General features: G+C 40.2%; 1 protein-coding gene across 3 annotated transcripts in view; it reads left to right on the top strand.

Annotated features, from left to right (window-relative positions):
• The window catches only part of CDC16 (cell division cycle 16), a 64138-nt gene that overhangs the window by 10297 nt on the left and 32936 nt on the right, over positions 1 to 20905 (top strand). For 2 of the 3 annotated variants that reach the window (XM_077814048.1, XM_077814067.1), the window contains 8 exons: positions 2753 to 2893; positions 5394 to 5553; positions 6426 to 6520; positions 7246 to 7379; positions 8767 to 8846; positions 9753 to 9802; positions 17874 to 17947; positions 19812 to 19937. In XM_077814048.1, the coding sequence (XP_077670174.1) occupies positions 2753 to 2893; positions 5394 to 5553; positions 6426 to 6520; positions 7246 to 7379; positions 8767 to 8846; positions 9753 to 9802; positions 17874 to 17947; positions 19812 to 19937 (860 nt within the window). The remainder of the gene's footprint in view (positions 1 to 2752; positions 2894 to 5393; positions 5554 to 6425; positions 6521 to 7245; positions 7380 to 8766; positions 8847 to 9752; positions 9803 to 17873; positions 17948 to 19811; positions 19938 to 20905) is intronic. The other variant, XM_077814057.1, reaches the window with a different exon arrangement.

Consider the following 20905-nt stretch of genomic DNA (forward strand, 5'->3'; position numbering starts at 1 on the left):
GATGAGAAAAATAAATGGAACAGCATGTATTTTGATTGATTGTAACTCAGGCTGTCGATTAATCGCAGTTAACTGGAAAAAATTAATCTTGATTTTAAAAAAATTGCTTTTAATTGCAGTGTTAATAGAATACAAATTGAAATTTATTAACTTTTTCTGATGTTTTTCTACATTTTTCAAATATATTGATTTCAATTACAACACAGTATACGAAGTAGACAGTGCTCAATTTGTATGGTTGTTTTTTATTACAAATATTCACACTGTAAAAATGGCAAACAAAAGAAATAGTATTTTTCAGTTCACCTCATACAAGTACTGTAGTGCAATCTTTTTATGGTGAAAGTGCAACTTACAAATGTAGATTGTTTTGTTTTTGAGTGCAGTTATTGTAACAAAAAAATTGTAAAACTGTAGCGCTTAAAAGTCCACTCAGTCCTACTTCTTGTTCAGCCAATCACTAAGACAAACAAGTTTGTTTACATTTGCAGGAGATAATGCTGCCCGCTTCTTGTTTACAATATAACCTAAAAGTGAGAACAGCTGTTCGCATGACACTTTTGTAGCTGGCATTGCAAGGTATTTACGTGCCAGATATGCTAAACGTTTGTATGTCCCTTCATGCTTCGGCCACCATTACAGAGGACATGCTTCCATGCTGCTGATGCTCGTTAAAAAAATAATGCATTAATTAAATTTGTGACTGAACTCCTTGGAGGAGAATTGTATATCTCCTACTCTGTTTTACCTGTATTCTGCCATATATTTCATATTATAGCAATCTCTGATGATGACCCAGCACGTTTGTTTTAAGAACACTTTCACTGTAGATTTGACAAAACGCAAAGAAGGTACCAATGTGAGATTTCTAAAGATAGCTACAGCACTAGACCCAAGGTTTAAGAATCTGAGATGCCTTCCAAAATCTCAGAGGGACGAGGTGTAGAGCATGCTTTCAGAAGTCTTAAAAGAGCAACACTCCGATGCGGAAACTACAGAACCCAAACCACCAAAAAAGAAAATCAGCGTTCTGCTGGTGGCATCAGACTCAGATGATGAAAATGAACATGCATCAGGCCGCACTGCTTTGGATGGTTTTGGAGCAGAACCTGCCATCAGCATGGACGCATGTCCCTAGAAATGGTGGTTGAAGCATGATGGTACATATGAATCTTTAGTGCATTTGTACATAATTCTACATTTGTAAGCGCAACTTTCATGATAAAGAGATTACGCTTCAGTACTTGTATTAGGTGAATTGAAAAATACTATTACTTTTGTTTTTTACAGTGCAAATACTTATAATAAAAAATAAATATAAAGTGAGCACTGTACACTTTGTATTCTGTGTTGTAACTGAAATCAATATATTTGAAAATGTAGAAGATATCCATAACTATTTACATAAATGGTACTCTATTACCGTTTAACAGAACGATTAATCTTTTTAATCGCACAACATTCCTAATTGTAACAAATGATAGAAAATCCTATCTTAATGCATTTTAAGGTAGGTTTGTATACTTCTGTGATCACATAATACTAGGCTGTATGATCATTCTGCAGGTATTTATTTTCCAAATGTTTGGTTGAGCAATACTGAAATATTGTGAATTGTTAGTGTAATTGTAGTTGCCTCCGATGAAGTGAGCTGTAGCTCACGAAAGCTTATGCTCAAATAAATTGGTTAATCTCTAAGGTGCCACAAGTACTCCTTTTCTTTTTGCGAATACAGACTAACACGGCTGTTACTCTGAAACCTGTTAGTGTAAGGTGGTCTGTCAGGGAGGGAGACCACGCCCCCTCGCTACAATGCCTCGGGGGTGACTCAGTTCACAGGGGAATTAGCTGACAGTTAGTGGGCCCAAGCCTTTAGGCCAGCCAGCAACTGAGTCTGAGCCTCAGCCAGGGTGTGCAGCCAAAAATTAAGCAGTCTAGGGGGATCAGCTCTCTGGCGGGGCAGACAGAAAACCCATCTAGCGTCCTAGCTCGGGTGAACGTCAGACCTACGCAGGCCTCTTGGCCCAAAGGTGGGGAGGCTGCCACCTCCAAGGTTGGGGTGGCAGGGAGGGTAGGGGGACGCAGGTCCACCTGACTCCACGGCATCCCAGCTCAGGGCCTTAACAGTGGCAGAGTGGTCCACCACTGGGTCAGCGGGGAGTCTGTCTGCAACACGCTTGCAGTCAGTTATGCAACCAAACCCTATTTGGCTTCCCTGGGCTCCTTCCTACACTCCCATTCAGGGAGTACCTGGGTTCTGGGGTCATTCGTCTCACTGAGGTAAAAGACTAGTGGCAGCCCCAACAGTTCCTCGGTGTCCCTGGTGCCTGGCAGCTCCGGCAGTCCCTCCATGTCTCTGGCGCTGTAGCAGCCTCTGTCAGCTCTGAGCTCCGGCAGTGGGTGTGTGAGGGAGATGTCCTGCTTCTCCGGCAGTTCTCCTCCAACTGTGTCAGAAGGCCTGCCTTTTATATTTCTGGTTCCTGTCCTGCCCCTCTGCTTCTGGCAGTGTGGTCTCAGGTTTCCCAGCTCTGCCCACCAGGAGGTGGTTGCAGCTCTCTCCCCGTCAGGGAGGGAGACCAGGCCCTCCCACTACAGTTAGATTATGATGGTAAACTGATATACATCTAAATAAAGATATGCTGAAATGTGGAGTGGCTTGGCCTACCAACTCTATAATTTTTACTTGCCATAGTCTAATTATTGGTGTTTTAATTTTAAATGCTTAACATCTTACCCTTGTTTTTCTCTGTAGTATGCTGCAAAAGAGCATCAACAGGCTCTTGATATTCTTGACATGGAAGAGCCAATCAACAAAAGACTATTTGAAAAATACTTGAAGGATGAAAGTGGGTTGAAAGACTCTACCAGTGACTGGGAGATGTCACAATCCTCTGTAGGTAGCATTTTCAAAACATGATGTTTTCATGGTTGAAGAAGAACGTTAATATTATACAGGGATTTATCAGAAAGCAATGTCTTTGGCATCTGGACTTGAAATTGAATGTGTGTTTGACTTTTATTATAGGATAATGAATATTTATTCCAGAAGTATTATGTTTTTTCTCCATTTAGTCAGCAATCTATATTACTAGCTGCCTTTATTATTGTCTACATTAAATGATAATCCTGGTTTGTCACTATTACTAGTGTTGTGCAACTGCTTGCTCAGAATTAATAATTGAGAATTTCTAGGGAGTTCTGTGTAATCTATTTCAGTTTTAAAATAAATAAATTCTAGGTCTTCCAGATATGATTCGAGCCTTGACAATGTAAACTGTCATCTCTTTCAGTTGGACTGCAGATTCTTGGAGATAAATAACAATAAGGGAATGAATTTCCTCTGCCTTTTAAATATTGTAATGAGGCGTTAACACTGTGTAACGGATTTGCACTCACCTCTCGCGAGCACCTGCTGGCCGAGTGCGTGTGCCTGCACTCTCTCTACCTGTTTGTGGTGGGTCTTCACTGATTGAGCCATCTGGCCAAGTCATACACTGTCTGTCTGTGAGATAAAATCAAAGCAAACCCCTCTCTCAGTGCCCTCTGTAATGTCTTTCTGTTTGTCCGTGCTCCAGAATAGAGCAGTGCCCCAGGGCTCCTTCCCTGGAGGCAATGTCTTTGCTCTCTGAAGGCCTTTCTGGCCCTAGCTCTTCAGTTGGGCCACTACAGTTCAGTTCCCCCTCTGGGGTGCCTCAATGTTCAGGCCACTTCCCCTAGTGACTAATAGGGCGTTAGCGGGCCCCGGGCCCACTCACTATTCTAGGTCCCAACCCAGGGACCTGTAGATAGCAGCTGTCGCTGTGTCCCTTTATCTAAATCACACTGCTGCTGTAATTTCCTGAGCTACTTCCCCACTGTCCTGTGCTGTCTTCACCCTTGTCTCAGGGCCTTTTCCAGATGGAATCCCTGCAACCAGCTCAGGGCTCCTTCTCACTCTTCCCGGCTTCTAGCAGCACTACCTCAGTTGAGGTCCTGCAGCTCCCTCAGCCAGCCACACACCATCCACACTCCTTCAGCTCTAGCAAGGAACTGAACTCACTCTGGCCCTGCAGCTCTTCTTATACTAGCCTACTGGGCCCTGATTGGCTACTTCCCACACAGCTGCTCTAGGTAGCTTGAAGGACCTCTCTACTGCCCTTTTCTGGGGAGGGGTGTAGCAGGGCCACAAGGTCTCCAGCAGGGGGCCTCAGAGCCTAGTCCACCCCGTCACACACTTGCTGTGTCTTCATTAGGAAGGCAGCAGCACAGCTGCAACTGAACTGCTGTAGCACTTCATTGTAGGCACTCACTACAGCGATGGGAGGGTTTCTACCACACTGTAGTTAATTCACTTCCTTGAGAGGCAATAGCTAGGTATGGGCATAGTTGGGGTGGGGGGGCAGGCGGTGTGTTGCCCCCCTCCCCAGCCCACCCCAAACTGCAAGCCTCAGGCAGGTGCAGAATTTGCCTGCCCATGCATGGCCCCATTGGCCTGACTGGAGCTGTCCCCCCAACTATAGAAGTCAAACTATGCTTGTGTAGTTAGGTCAGTGGAGAATTCTTCCATCAACCTAGCACTGTCTACACCAGGGGTTAGATTGACATAACTACATCATGCAAGGGTGGATTTTTCATTACCCCGTGCAACACAGTTATGTTGACCTAACTTTTTAGTGTAGACCTGGCCTTCATTGCTTCTGTCAATGGGGCATTGCTTGACTACACTTGAGTATTAATTTGGATTAAGTTAGCGTGTGCATTTAAAGTGTAAAACTCCAAGTGTAGACAGACCCTTAAATACTAGCATTTAATGTCACTTACCTGCTTGCAGTAGCAATTAGGAAGTTGCCCTTGGGGAGCTGGAGTACCATCATGGGCTGAACCATCAACTTCTCTAGGATTTAAGATTTAATTTTAATTGTGGTTTCAGTGGTAATATTTCAGATGTGAACATAAAGCGTGCCATCCTCTTGAGTGACAGACATATCTCCACTGCTTCTGGTATTACTCATAGGTTTCTCAAGAAACACCAGAGCGAAACTGAAAAGTTAAGACAATTTGGGCTGTAATAAAAGAGGTTATCTTCCGGTTGTGAAACAGTATAGTAGAATTAGTGCTCTCTTTAATAACCCTCCAGGGCTTTTGTTTGAATTATTGCATATTAGTCTACTTATTTTTGTCATGTATTTAACCAATTCTTGTTAATGTTTGGCTGTAGACAGCTTAATGTAGTATTCATTTTGGTTTTAGATTATTAGTAACAATGTTATATATCAAGGCAGTATTTAAAAACCAGATTCCATCATATATGAAATGCTTTTTACTTTTCAGGTAGTCCATTTCATTTGTGCTCAAAACCAAATTATATACATTGATTCAGTGTCTGACCTCCAGCCCTGCTTTTCCATCACTAGATCAAGAGTTCTATTTGCCTTTTGCGAGGGAAGATCTATGATGCTCTGGATAATAGAACCCTGGCCACGTACAGCTACAAAGAAGCCTTGAAGCTTGATGTTTACTGCTTTGAAGCATTTGACTTTTTAACATCACACCATATGCTAACAGCACAAGAAGGTTTGGATTAGCGGTGTTTGTTTCTCAAATATAAATGAAATCATCTCCAGTTTCACCATACATTTTGTCCAGTAGATGAAAGTTAGAATAATCAGTTTGAAATTACTTTGAGAGAATATTCCATGCCCAAATATTAGCAACTCTTTGCTTATGTTAAATGGGCAAAAACTGTTAATCATTTAAGCTGTAGGTTTCAGGAAAAATAACCACCAGTGTTTCTCAACATGTTGAGCACAACCAACGGGTGGGTCATGAGGGTATGACCAATGGGTCTCATAAACTGATAATCAATAAAATCTTCCAGGCGCTAGGAGCAAGATAGCAAGCAGCCCTTCCACCTCCTAATTAGTACCTCCTGCAGCCCCAGTGCTCCCTACTCAGAGTTAGCAGCCTTTTTTTAGGTGATCTCTTTTGAAGCAAAAAAGGATTGTGGGATTTGGGTAGCTTATGGCAAGAAACCACAGTTGGATTTGGCATCGTGGATGCCAAAATGTTGTGAATCCTTGCTTTAGACAACATTTTGCATTTCAGTGAACAACCTTAGCTTACAGCATAAGTATAAAACAGTAGGCTGTGATACTCCATCTTTATGTTAACTTTAATTTAGAATTGTAGAAAAAGAGGGACTGAAAACAAAGAAGATTCAGTCATTTACTTCCATATCTCTCAGTATTATCATAGCAGAGTGCAGTCAGTCACGTTTGGTGTATTTATGATGTGCTGTTTTCTTTGTGGTATTGGGGTGGACATCACAAAACTTTTCACAGCCCTTGCGTTCAATGAAAATCAGTTCTTTACAACTTGTTGAATTTTATTTTTTTGTTTACTTCAAACATAGTTTACCCCAGGTTCATATTTTTTAATTAACACAGAAAAAGAGCTTCTTGAATCTCTACCTCTTGGTAAACAGTGTACAGAAGAAGAACAAGAATTGCTTCATTTTCTGTTTGAGAACAAACTGAAAAAGGTAAAAATCTGATTAATCCTATGGAAATCTTGACTTCATATGTAAGTATCATACAAAACTGTTTTTGTCCTTAGCTTCAAAAATATAATTTAAAAATTCTTTTTTATGGTGTTATGACCTAATTGCCATTATAGCTCTCCATTAATAGAAGTGTGTAACAATTTCGTATACATTTCCTTTAATGTATATTATAGCCTTACTTAATGGAACCCTCTAATTCTGGCTAACTTTAAATGCATTGCTTCCAAAATGCTTTTTTCTGGAGATAACGTTGTAGCATAGGCCAGCATGGAACAGTTAGTGCTATAAGAAAAGGAGTACTTGTGTCACCTTAGAGACTAACCAATTTATCTGAGCATAGGCTGTAGCTCACGAAAGCTTACTCCTTTTCTTTTTGCGAATACAGACTAACACGGCTGCTACTCTGAAACCAGTTAGTGCTATGACACTCACAGCATTGCGTCCTTTTCGGAGACACTCCTTCAAATTCTGACAGTCAAATATCTTTCATTTTTGGAAGTTGCTTATGCCAAATGTGTCATAAAGAAATGCATTACCTAAAAGTTACAGTTTTATACTCAATATTGGCTTTTTATATGGAGTCAAAATTTTGAGGTTCAGAGGTCCTTAAATTATCATTTTCAGAACTAAAAACAAATATTGATAGAACGATGCTTGGGTTTTCCCATTTTATATCATATTTATGTTACAATTATGTTTTTCAGTATAATAAGCCAAGTGAAACAATAATTCCTGAATCTGTAGATGGTCTTCAGGACAATCTGGATGTAGTAGTGTCCTTAGCTGAAAGGCATTATTATAACTGTGACTTCAAAATGTGCTACAAGCTTACTTCTGTGTAAGTACATGAAAAAACGTTGATATTTATTTGAATTTTCATTTTGCTACTTTTCAGATGGCATGCAGAAATAAACTCTGTATAACCACAAGTTCACCCAAATATATTATTGACTCAGTTGTCTAATGTATATTTTGCAAGCTAATATCTCATCTATAGTAAACATGCAGTTGACTCTAGCATTTGGCGTTGTAAAAGTACATTTGTTTTACTGTGTGGCACAAAGCAAAATACTTGAGCTTTATATAATGCTGCCTTATGTTAATCCCTACATTTTCTCCAGGTGAGCCCTCTTAAAATAGTTGTCTTATGAAATGAAGATTTGAAAGTTTTAGCTTTTATTTCAAAATATAGTAAATCTTTTGGTTGATCAAACCAAGCCAAGACATTGCCATATGGGATACAACCTTGAGTCCAGTACTGGCATGGTTTGGGAATACTGCAGAGGCATAATACTAAGCCCTGTTGGGAAGTGCAGCACCTGGAGTGAAATCATGGCCGCACTGAGGCAAATAGCAAAGCTCCTACTGACTTCAGTGGAGCCAGGATTTCACCCCTTGTGTTCATTTTCTAGCACCCTCTTTCCACCCGTTACACTGCTCAACATGAGAGTGCGTTATGAACTCCACAGGGATTTGTCCAGCTGCCTTTTGTCAGAAGGAGAGTTGTGACAGACTTTTGAGCCTTTGCAGTGGGAGTCTCCTCAGAAGTCTGAATCCTTGCAAAATTTTGGGCTTCCTATAATGAAAGACTCTGGGACATTTTAGGGCATTAAATGCTCCTCTGGGCAATTCCTATGCTCTCAGATATTTGAAAAAAGGAAACTAAACTGTTGCAGCTTGAAACATGGTTATGGGGTTTCCCTTTTCAGTGCTTGGAATCTAAAAATAGTGCCTTTGATGTAAGGGGTTCTGTAGAAAGGTGCTGTGCATTCCTGTTCACAAGAGAGATGGTTATCATGATGCAAGGCCATTTGAGGAGGGCAGAGAGTAAAAGGGAATATATTAAGGTTTCTTATGTTCCAGCCAGAGCTTGTGGGTCCTACAGGATGGATGGACAGAAAAATAGATACTCTGCATTCATTTGGTAGCTAAGTGTGAAACAAATATAATGGAAATTGTATTCAGTTTTCCTAATGTCTGTTTCATCTGTCAGAATTTCTCGTTAATTTATCTGTTTAGCTAAATTAGTTCTAATTGTTCTGTTGTGTGGTTAGGCTTTATTATGCTATCAGGGAATGACCACTTGTGAAGAGATCATGATTATTATAGATTGATTTAAAGTGCTAATTGCTCACTATATAATATAACAGTAATTTGTCTCCAACTCAATTAAATGATTTTAACATTTTATTTTATAATAATCCTTGCTGTTTTTGTATTTTTAGAGTAATGGAAAAAGATCCTTTCCATGCCAATTGTTTACCTGTGCACATAGGGACACTCGTGGAGCTGAATAAAGCAAATGGTGAGAAATATTATTGACTAAATTTTTAATATGATCAGAGTCAAATATAGGTTTTTATTTTTAAAGGACACTTAGGTTATTTTCCTGCTGTCTTTAGGGTAGCCTCTAAAAATAAAACCAAGTTTTCTCAACAACTCTTAGACTTGAGCCAGCAGAAAAGATCTGACCCTCTGCATGCAGTTTCCACAGGATGGCCATAAAGAGGGAGGGAAAAGGGAAAAAACCCTCACAACAGGGATTTGGCGAGCTGCACAGGGAAGAGAACTCATGTAAATGGTATTCCTGTACCCTTTATCAGTCTTCTCTGTGTCTTATCCCTTGGGCTGTGCAGCCAATGAGTCAGTACTGTGAGCCAACCTGTTATTGCTTAAGTTCTGACATGTGTTCAACAGCCTAGCAAATGTAACTTTTTTATTTCAAACAATGAAAAACAAACATAGGGGGAAATTTTCAAAAGTGGCTACTTGGAACCACAAAATATGTGAGCATATCTATTGTGTATGCCATAAGTTTTCAAACTTTCATAGTGTGAACTTCATCTTAATAGAGAGTGTTTCACAAGCTGGCTCCTGTCCCATTTGCAATCACATATATCTCTTTTCCGTTCAGTTAAGATGCTGTTCACAAGTACTCAACATCCCTGTGGCAACTACAATAGTGTAGCTTAGACATCTGCTTCTTGTTTCCAGCTGTTTGTACAGTTATCCATGCTCTTTCCAAAGAAGAGCTTGGAGGTCTTTGGAAACAGCTGGAAATGAGACTTTAAAGAATGGAATATTTGAGTTTATATACTAATTTTCAGTTTGTAATATGAGAAGATTTAGTGCTACTTTAGAAAAGTGTATTGGCCAAAATATGTGTTAGTGTTTGACATGCTTTAATTTTCTTTTTTTTTCACCCATACAGAGCTATTCTATCTTTCTCATAAATTGGTGGATTTGTACCCAAATAATCCTGTAAGTTGTTATAGGTCACTATAGTGTGTGTTCCTCCAGCTTTGCATAAGTAAAAGCAACAGAAATTGTAATTTAATAATCACTTTGAACAACTAGAATTCAGACTCAGGAAGTGATAGTGTGGAAATAGTTATTTGCTTTCTTTTTTTGTCCTGTACCAAAATTTGATTAAATTTACAATCCATTTAGAATGAAAATACTTCTTTATATAAAATATATTCAGTTTGTAGAATTTACCACTGATGGAGGTCATGAAAACAGATACTCCAGCTAGATTTTAAAAAAGATAGATCATTTTACAATTACTAACACTGCTATTTTAACTTGAGTAACTTAAAAGATAATGTCATGCTTCAGAGTATAAAATGATTATCTGCAGCAGGCAGGGAAGAATTTTCCTCCCATATTCAGAAGTACTACATAACTGACATTCCTTCATCATTTTATATTGGTGAGGGTCTTCTGCTGCTCCAAAAGATGGTGTTGCTAAGCAGTTTAAAACCCTTTGTGTAAAAAATAATTGATTTAAATCTCTTAAAACTCTATTCCCCCCATTACTGGGGAGATATGTGCAGGAAAAACATTTTCCCCACTTCACAGAATTGTTCCCAATGCTTTTTGCATAGATAACTCAAAAGGCATTGTCTTTTAAACGGTCAGACTTGGTATCAGTGATTTTTAGGCGTTTGAATAAGTTTGTTTTATAAACGTTCTGGTAGTTTGAAAATTAATATACTATGCACGCAATTCACTGCTTACTACCAACTTTAACAATGCATGGAGGTACAATGTTCCACCTATGTGAAGGAATCTACCGATACATGATTGAGCATGTATCTAGGGTACTGTACATTGAAATAAATACAGCTTCTGGTATTCAGCGAATACTCTTTCAACTAAACACATAACCTGTGCAAATATAAAAACTATTTATATAAATGCAATGTTTGGAGAATGTCCCATCATCACTGGTATCAGTGAATTTAAAATACATTTATTTTGTATGTTTCTATGAATCTGACTTGCATTTGTTTGATTTGTAGGCAGACATTATTTGTTATTGGGTCAAAGTCTGATGGTGAAAGAGACAAGCTTTTAAGCTTACATAGGGCTCTTCTTCAGCTCTGAGTCAGCTCGAAAACTTGTCTTTCACCAACAGACATTGGTCCAATAACAGATATTACCTCACCAACCGTGTGTCTCTAATATCCGGGGACCAACACAGCAAACAACTTTCTTTGATTGTGTGATTGATCATAGTTTTCTCTTTTTTAGAAAACAAATCTTTAATGTTAAAAAAAACCCACTAATCTAAATTTTAGATTATCTGCTCAGAATTCAAAGTCCTTCTTTAGAGTGACAGCTGCATAATTCTACATGTGGGATTCAAACTTCCACCCAATGCTATCGAGCTCCAGGAACCTTCTGGCCTTCTGGATGGCGCAAATGCCCCCCTTGTGGTACTTAATATTTGAGGCTGAGTTTAGAATTTCCTGACTGGCTTTTGTGTGGCTAGTTGCAGATGTGTAAGTGTAAGATGTGCACACTTACACTTCAATCTGTGCCTGGAAAATTTTTCTTAGTTTTTAATTGGGCGGGGGGGGGGGGGGGTTAATTTAGATGGTTAGTCTTTCGGTAACTTCAGCCATTGGAATGCTACTCCCAGAAATAGAAACAGCTTTCTCAGGGGATGGCAGATAACAACCTGTCTCCATATTTTGTCCCTATTTCATCTATTATTATGTCTGAAGTCCTTTAGCATCCTCTTGTTGTCAGTGTAAGTGAAGCTGTCTGCTATCTGGGCAGAGTACTCTCCTATTGACAAATCGAAAGTCTTCAGCCATCCCACTCTCACGAATTTCCTCAAAGGGCTGGATAATACTTTTTCACTAGCTATACCTTTCAAAAAAATCTGTCCAAATATGGGATTTCAACTGAATGCTGACATAGTTAATGGATGCACATTTTGAACCTTTGAGAGACTGTTTTACTATGACTGTCACTGTACATAACACTTTTAATCACAACTACTTCTGAGAGAAGAGTAAATGAGCTGAAGGCTTTGTTGGCTGTTCCTTCATTTACTATATCTCCTATATACTATAAGACTATTGCATTTTGTGCTCCTTCATAATTCTTGTCTAAAATAATGTCTGATTTCCAACTAAATCAGACTATTAATCTTTTGTCTTTATTTCAAAAACATTCTCATCCATGGGGAAATTAGTTTGGATGTTCTTGATGTCAGCTTTGAATTTCTGTTTGTCTAAAATCAGCGTATGGAGGAAGCCGTCTGAACTTTTTGTAGCTTTGTAAATGGAATGGCATTTCTGCTCAAAACCTGTTGAAAGGGGTTAGATTATACAATGAGTAAGGCTAAGATTAAGTCAGATTCTGTGACTTCCAGACATCTCCATGACATTTTCCACTTTTGTCCCAGGGCAGTGTGGCTGAAGCTGTCAGCTGGTAGGGCCCTGCAGCTTCCAGCCGCTAGCCTTGCAGCTCCCAGCCACAGCAGGGGCCCCCCTGCAGCTCCCAGCCGCCCTGGGCAGCAGAGGGCCCCCAGAGCACAGCAGCGGTGGGTGCTGGACCCCCCACCTTCCCATTTTGTCCCAGTTGTTTTTAGTAAAAGTCGGGCAGGCCATGGGCTTCCCTGAAGTTTTGTTATGGCCTGTGACCTGCCTGTGACTTACTAAAAATAACCGTGACAAAATCTTAACCTTCGCAATGAGACATGTTATGGTGGGGTGACAGTACTCAAAAGTCTTAGGGCTCACTCTCCTGGGGCTAAGCTAGATGACCGGATTCCATAACAGAAAACTGCAATGCTGCTATTTGCAATTATGTTCGTATCTATGCAGCACTACTCTCTTTGACTTGGAGCATAGATCTGATGCTTGCTTTGGAAGGACTACTATGCAGTCCTTGTTTAATCATTATTTCTCAACCAACATTAATGGGGAAATAGTATTGCTAGCTAGATTTCCTCCAATGAGAGTATGCAAAGGAAACTTTGAGGACGGAAGAAAGGGTACTTACTTGTAATTAGTTCTTCAAAAATGTTGATTCTGCATATTCATACTACTTGCTCACCTATCTCCTCTTCCTTGGAATTCTGCTTTCTTAATAATTTGGGGTTTTAGCGGAAGGAACTGAGACAGTAATTGGGACTTCTCTGACTTCTTATAACCTCTGCTTTGAATGTTCAAGGATGCATTCCCAGCAACCATTGCTTTTCTAGAAGATTCCTGAGGCTTGGTGCCAGGGTATATCCCATAACTGAAAACATGAGACGGCACACTTACACTAGTGGTCTTTATGAACATGTTGAATTATAACCTTGAGTTATTACCAAGCCTGGTTCTTGCAGTGACCGTAACTGCCACCACATTTCACGCATCCGAACAGGTGCTCTTTCTATTATGTTCAGTTACAGTGTTGATAGAATTGTTACAATTTGCACATTGCATAACACAATTCTGTTGTTGCAACTGAATTGAGGGTTCATTGAACCTGTTAAAATACCAGTGGATATGTTATGGTTTCATTGTTATATACTGCTAACCTCTTAGGTAAGACAGTTAGGATATATACTTGATGTGCACATGCAAAGGCCATTTTTCCAAGTAACTCAGCTGAGATGTTCAAGCGTTAAAAAAAAAAAAATTAAATTAAAATAAAATGAATTCATGTAATACACTAAGTACATACAAAATTCCTCCTCTTTCTCCCTTCTTTTTTCAAACACTAAGGGATGGTCTACATTGAAAAGTTACATTGACATAGCTACGTTTCTCAAGGGTGTGACGAATCCACACCCTGGAGAGTCGTAGTTAAACCAACCTAATCCCTGGTGTAGACAGTGTTAGGCTGACGGAAGAATTCTTCTGTTGGCCTACCTACCGCCTCTGGGGGAGGTAGATTATATACAGCAATGGGAGAACCCCTCCCATCACTATATAGCGGCAATGTCTACACTACAAACTTTGGTTGATGCAAGTTACACCGGCATAAAGCTGCTACGTTAAGTGTATCATGTGTGCTTGTGCATACTTGGCTCCTTGTATCGGCACTGAATGAACTCACCAGGAGTGCTGATGTCAATGCGCAGCACAGTGCACCATGGGTAGGTATCCCAGTATGCAACCACCCTCCAGCGCACTGTATTTTGGGAAGTTTTGGCAGCGCACGATGTGCAGAAATGAGTTGCACGGGGTGACTGGGAGCAAGGGGTCAACTTACCAGTGTGTAACTGTCTCCATCGCATAATATCATCCATATCTCATAATTTTTCCATCTTTTTTTAAAAATCCCATGAACCCTTGTGGCCTTTCTCCTGTCAGAGGATGGCAGACAGAAAACATGGAACCTGCACAGTTCTCTGCATTATTGTTATAAGCATTCCAAGCACAGGACCACATGATCCTCCAGTATTTCCAGAGCCATAAAAGCAACAGAATCTGCAGGGAACATGAGAATTTCTTGGAGGACAAATAACTGTGGGACATAGTGAGAACCAATTCAAGGTTGTTGATGGCATTCCCAGAGCAGCTGCTGCTGCTGGAACACTGCTTCTGGCCCAAGAAATAAGCACTGACTGGTGGGATCAAATTGTTATGCAGGCTTGGGATGATGAGCAGTGGCTGCATAACTTTCGAATGCACAAAGCCACATTCCTGAGTTGACCCCAGCCCTTCAGCACTGGGACGCAGGATGAGAGCTGCACTGACAGTGGAGAAGCGAGTGGTGATTGCACTGTGGAAATTACAGTGCTGGATTGCTACCGGTCAGTGAAAAAACATTTTGGAGTTGGAAAATCCTCTGCCTGGCCTGTTCTCATGCGCGTGTGCAGGCCCATTAATCATTTCCTACTACACAGGATTTGTGGCTGTCAGCAGTGTGCAGGACATAGTGGATGGATTTGCATCAGTGCAGTTCCTAAACTGCAGTGGCTCAATAGATGGCACACACAATCCTATTTTGGCACCAGACCATCTTGCCACAGTGTATATCAACAAAAAGAGCTATTTTCCTATGGTTATGCAAGCATTGTTACATCACTGGGGATGCTTCACTGACATCAGTTGTCTGCTCAGGGAAGGTGCATATTGCTCACATCTTTTAAGAACACAAGACTGTTCAGAAACTTACAAGCAGGGACTTTCTTTCCCGACCAGCAGATTACCTTTGGTGATATTGAACTGTCAATAGCGATCCTGGGGGGAACTAGAACACCCCTTGCTCCCTTGGCTCATGAAGCTATACACTGTCCACCTTGACAGCATCAAGGAAAGATTCAGCTACCAGCTCAGCAAGAGAAGAATAACAGTTGAATGTGCTTTTGGTAGATTGAGGGGACACTGTTGCTGTTTACTCACAAGATGGGATCTCAGTGGAAAAAAAAAACTTCCAATGGTTATAGCTGCCTGCTCTGCCATGCATAGTATCTGTGAAACAGAGGGGGAGAAGTTGCTGCTGGGTTAGAGGATGGAGTTAGAGCTGCTATCTGCTGAGATTGAACAGCCAAGCACAAGGGCTATTAGAAGAGCTCAGCACAGAGCTTTATGGCTCAGGGAGGCTTTTAAAGAGCGCTTCAACATTGAGCCACAGTAATATGTTGTGGTGTACTGTGCTCTACCTGGCCTTGCTATTTTGAGGCCTGTTAGGAATTGTGTGGTGCTTGCTGTATATCTATTAATATAGCGCTGTCAATGTACCTATTAATTTTGCATTGCTTGTTGTACATTTATTATTATTATTAGACTGTTTGTCATTGATCCTAATGGTTGTCACACTGTACTGTAACAGGCGACTAGGTGCTTTCAGAATTGCTAAGCACTCTGCAGCATATGTTGTGAATTAATAAAGATAAATTATTTTCCAAATAATAGACTTTTATTCAGTAAGAAAACCAGTGCAAAATAAAATTGATGCAATTTAAAATCCAATTCATTAAAAATGCAATAAATTAATGAACAAAACTTAACAAGGGATTGCTTATGTGTGTGAAGCTGTGGTTGTCCTTAATGTCTCCCCGGGGTAGAGTGGTAGGAGGAGGGATGCAGCCTCTGATACTATGTGGAATGTTGAGGGGGTGTGAAGGATTGTGCTGTAATGGAGTTCTCCATGGATTGCTAAGTGAGGCAAGAGTCTGCAGCATCTGTGTTTGGTGCCAGAGAAATCCCATTATGTCCTGGTGTATCTCCCTCTCCTTTTCCTTCTGGGACTCCTAGGCCCTTCTCCTGTCCACTCTCCCCTTCTCCAGGCTGTCTGCAATATTCACCTTCCAGGCCCTTTTGCTAAGAGTCTGATAAAGCACTGGCTTGCAGTACCTCACTGAACATGGTATCCAGAGTCCTCTTCGTTCTCCTCCTTATCTGGCTCAGGTGTTCTGTGGTTGTGGAGGAGGAATCCTTCAAGGTCGCAGTGGCAGCAGCTGTAGATAAAACACACGGATATAGTCACAACAGAAAGTTAAAGTTATGATTCAGAACTCCTTTCCCCTGCTCCCCTAAAGTTTTAAACAAGACATGCTTATTGACACTTCTTCTTTGGAGTGCTTGTGCGTGGTGCCACTCACAGCATCAGTCGTGGTGAATATAGCCTGCCAGGGGTGAGGGAAATAAGGAGGGAATTGCTCTGTTGCATTCAACTGAATATAGGGCAATGATACTGAATACTGGTACCATTTTCCACAGGCAGTGGTGGTTTTAGCTTACTCTTGAGGGAAACAAAGGCACAGGGAGCACAGCTGCTGCTGGTGTCCCGAAGCTGCCCAGGCACGTATGCTGCTAGCCTGCATGCTGCAGTGGTGCTATTGAATGGTGCTTTCCCATGCCACTGACTAGTGGCTTATTAATAAGGAGAAGAAACTCCTCTTAGGAGAAGTATAATAGCTCTTCCCACAATCTCTTCTTCCCACAGGCCCAGAAGATCTAATATCTCCTGTCTGCTCCAAGCCGGAGTGCATCTGGAGCATGAAGCCAGCATGGTTAGCTTGGCAGTTGCACACAACAGCGAGGAGCTGTTAAATGTGCTTGCCAATCTGGACAATCAGGAAAAGACATTACAAAAAATTGCAGGGCTTTAAAGGGGAGGCGGGCCTTCTAGTGTTTGTGACCCCTGGGCAGTGGAATTCACAATTGAGACCAGAGTGGTCAGTATCTGGCATTGTGGGACAGCTGCTGGAAGACTGTTAGGGTCAACATAAATATTGCAGTATCTGCACTCTCACTGCATCGACCTGAGTACATGGCTCAGTGCTGCTTGGGGAGGTGGTGTTACTGTGTTGCTGTAACAGGGCACTTGTGTAGGTAGGAGGCAAATTTAAGTATAGATACATGCACAACTGGGTCAGCGCAAGGTGGCTTATGTCAAACTAACTTTGTAGTGTAGACCAAGCCTAAGCATCTACACTGAAGTGTTACAGCTAAATGTAGTCATAGCCTAAGAGGGTATTCAAAGACATCAGTGGCAAATGACTGTTGGTGTTAGTTAAGTGCTTAATACTCATTGAAAGTAATTTGCAATTGGTTCCTTTGAGTACCACCCTTTAAATCTTTAAAAAAGAAAAGGAGTACTAACCAATTAGTTAGTCTCTAAGTACTCCTTTTCTTTTTGCGAATACAGACTAACACAGCTGTTACTCTGAAACCTTTAAATCTTTGACCAAGTTATAATAGTTGGGAGAAAAATAGAATACATTCAGGATTTTTTTTCCCTCCTTTCCATTTTTTCTAAGAGCTAGTCTGCACATGAAGTTTTCCTTTTAACTCCATGTGTGGGCCCTCTTATTCTATGTATAAACATAAAGTCTTAACTAATTTTGAGCCCTATTTTAGGTGAGGCTTTAAATGGATGAGTTACAAATAGTGTTTATAGTGGAAACAGGTCTAGCTGTGCTAGTAGATGCTGCTATAATAATTTGAAACTCTGAGAGTGATGACTTCAAGCAAAATATAGTAACTTCTCTAAATGCTACCTATTTCCTGTCCTGTATCATTATTTGTAGATGTATCATTTTTGTCATCTGCTGTACTCTTAGTATTGTTCTTTTGACATTGATGTTTAGGTCTCATGGTTTGCGGTAGGATGCTATTATCTCATGGTTGGTCACAAAAATGAACATGCCAGAAGATATCTCAGGTAAAAGCTTAACTTCATATCCAATAATATTAGATTTATTATTGTGTTGTTTATGACTTGTTAGGTCAGTATTATTCAGGATTTAATTTTCAAATAAAGAATAGTTAACTATAAAAGTATTACACAAGAGCTGTTCATTATAAATAAATGTAATTACAGAAACCCAGTAATCCTGGCTGCTGTACGTCCCCTGTGTTTACCCTTTCTTTGCTATGGCAATCCTTTGATACTGCAATCAATCAAAAATGTTTTGTTACAAACTGGCCTCATATGGGGGATATAGTCACCCTGCCATTAGAAGTGAACCCAGTCGCTGGGTCCCATGTGCTTCCAACTGATTCTAATTCTAGAGATGCTCTGGAACTGTAGAGCATACTTTCAAGCTTAGACATCTTGTCTGATGCCCTTCCTTGGGTTGTGGGATACTGTCATCCACGCAGACTCCCTCAGAGTTCCACCTGGGTTGTGAGCATTCTGGGCTTCTAATTTAACCCCTTTGGAAACACAGTGGCAAGAAAACAAGGAACACAGACTTAGCAAAGGTGTTTCTTAACCACAGTGAATTTATTCTTAAAGCTCTCGAGTGTTACAGATTTTTTTAATAACAAAAGTCCTGAGATGCACCTTCCCCATCTCTGATGTCATCTCTTCTGTGAGTCTGAAATTTGTCAGTGTTTCAGGCTGGACAGAGTCCCTCCGGCCCCCTCTCTCCTTCATGTCTGTCTTGTGGTGATGGTTGGCTCCCTTCACAGAGTCTCTGCTCTTAAATAGGGCCTCAGTTTCTGGAGCTTCTCAATTTCAGCACATGGCACAGACACTCCAGTCGTGCTTGCCTCCTTCTTGTGGGCTCTTGTGTATGGACACTATTGTTCCTTGGTTATAGGTCAGTATTTGGCAGATGATCAAAGTTGTTGACCCTAAATTGCAGTTTTGATGGCTTTTTGGTGACAGTCCTTCAAAGAGGTGTCAAACACTTTCTTTCCCAGGCAGGGCAGCTGTCTGGAATGGAGAACAATAGGCTTGCCGTAGGCAAGCCCAGACTTTTGCAGTCACATAAGCAATATTTCCACCCACAGACTATGTCTACACTTACAAGCTTACAGAGGCACAGCTCTCCCGTCGACATAATAAAACCAGCTTAATGAGTGGCGGTTGCTATGTCTGTGGGAGAGTGTCTCCCGCCGACATAGTGCTGGCGCACATGAGCGCTTATACCAACAAAACTTATGTTACTCAAGTGTGGTTTCAGATCCCTGAGCGACAGAAGTTTTGCCAATATAAGTGCTAGTGTAGACATGGCCTAAGTACAACATAGAAACTTCATAATTTGACATTACCATTTTCCACTTTCACATGTTTAACATTGTTTACACTGCATGAATAGAGATGGATTTTCTAATGTAATTGTTTTTCTGTTTGCTTTTTGTTGGTGTCTCTAAGATTTATGTGTAGATATAAAAATCATATACCTCTTCTGCATGCATTCATTCTGTTAAATTTAGTTTACCTTTGGTGTTTCACTATGCACGCTTAACACTATCTAAATAATATAGTTTAGAAATTTGCTAAAATCAGTTTAGAAAATGAGAATAATACATTCTATTAAAGTGTCAAATAATGTGTGTCAAAAGGTAAGCTTTCACCAGTATGATAATTGTTTAGAGACAAACTTCTTTATTAAACACTCATTAGTTTACTGCAAATTTATTAAATATATACATGAGTACACAGACTATTTATACTTGAACAGGCTTACTGTTTAAGTGTTCCAATAAAATGAATATATTGAATTTCAGATGTAATTATAATGTGTTGGTCTGATTTCTTGTGTGTGTGTGTGTGTGTGTGTGTGTGTGTGTGTTAGCAAAGCCACTACACTTGAGAGAACCTACGGACCAGCTTGGATAGCATATGGACATTCGTTTGCAGTTGAGAGTGAGCATGACCAAGCAATGGCTGCTTACTTCACAGCAGCACAGCTGATGAAAGGGTATGTCAAAAGTAGACAATGCCATTTTATATAGAATGAAATTCTGAAAGGCTTAAAAAACTATCGACTTATGAATATTCATTTATTAACCTACATTACTTTTTTCATTAATAAAAATATACTTAAGACAATAACTCAAATGGAAACTTCAGTACCAGGCAAACTAGTTGAAACTATAGTAAAGAACAGAATTATCAGACACATAGATGAATATGATTTGTTGGGGAAGAGCTGACATGGCTTTTGTAAAGGGAAATCATGCCTCATCAATCTACTATAATTCTTTGAGGGAGTCAATAAGCATGTGGACACGGGTGATCCAGTAAATACAGTGTACTTAGATTTTCAGAAAGCCTTTGACAAGGTTCCTCACCAAAGGTGCTTAAGCAAAGTAAGCTGTCATAGGATAAGATGGAAGGTCCTATCATGGATCAGTAACTGGTCAAAAGCTAGGTAACAAAGAGTGTGAATAAATGGTTCGTTTTCAGAATGGAGAGAGGTAAATAGTGGTGTCCCCCAGGTGTTTGTATTGGGACCAGTACTGTTCAACATATTCATAAATGATCTGGAAAAACTGGTAAACAGTGAGGTGACAAAATTTGAGGATGATACAAAACTACTCAAGATAGTTATGTCCAAAGCAGACTGTGAAGAGTTACAAAGGGATCTTGCAAAACTGGGTGACTGGGCAACAAAATGGCAGATGAAATTCAGTGCTAATAAATGCAAAGTAATGCACACTGGAAAACATAATCCCAACTATAAATATAAAATGGTGGGTCTAAATTAACTGTTACTACTCAAGAAAGAGATTTTGGAATCCTTGTGGATAATTCTCTGAAAACATCCATTCAATGTGCAGCAGCAGTGAAAACAGCTAACAGAATGTTGGGAATCATTAAGAAAGGGATCGATAATAAGACAGAAAATATAGTATTGCCTCTCTGTAAATCCATGGTACACCCACA

This window comes from Eretmochelys imbricata, chromosome 1 (assembly GCF_965152235.1).
Source record: "Eretmochelys imbricata isolate rEreImb1 chromosome 1, rEreImb1.hap1, whole genome shotgun sequence".
In the NCBI taxonomy this organism is placed as follows: Eukaryota; Metazoa; Chordata; order Testudines; family Cheloniidae; genus Eretmochelys; species Eretmochelys imbricata.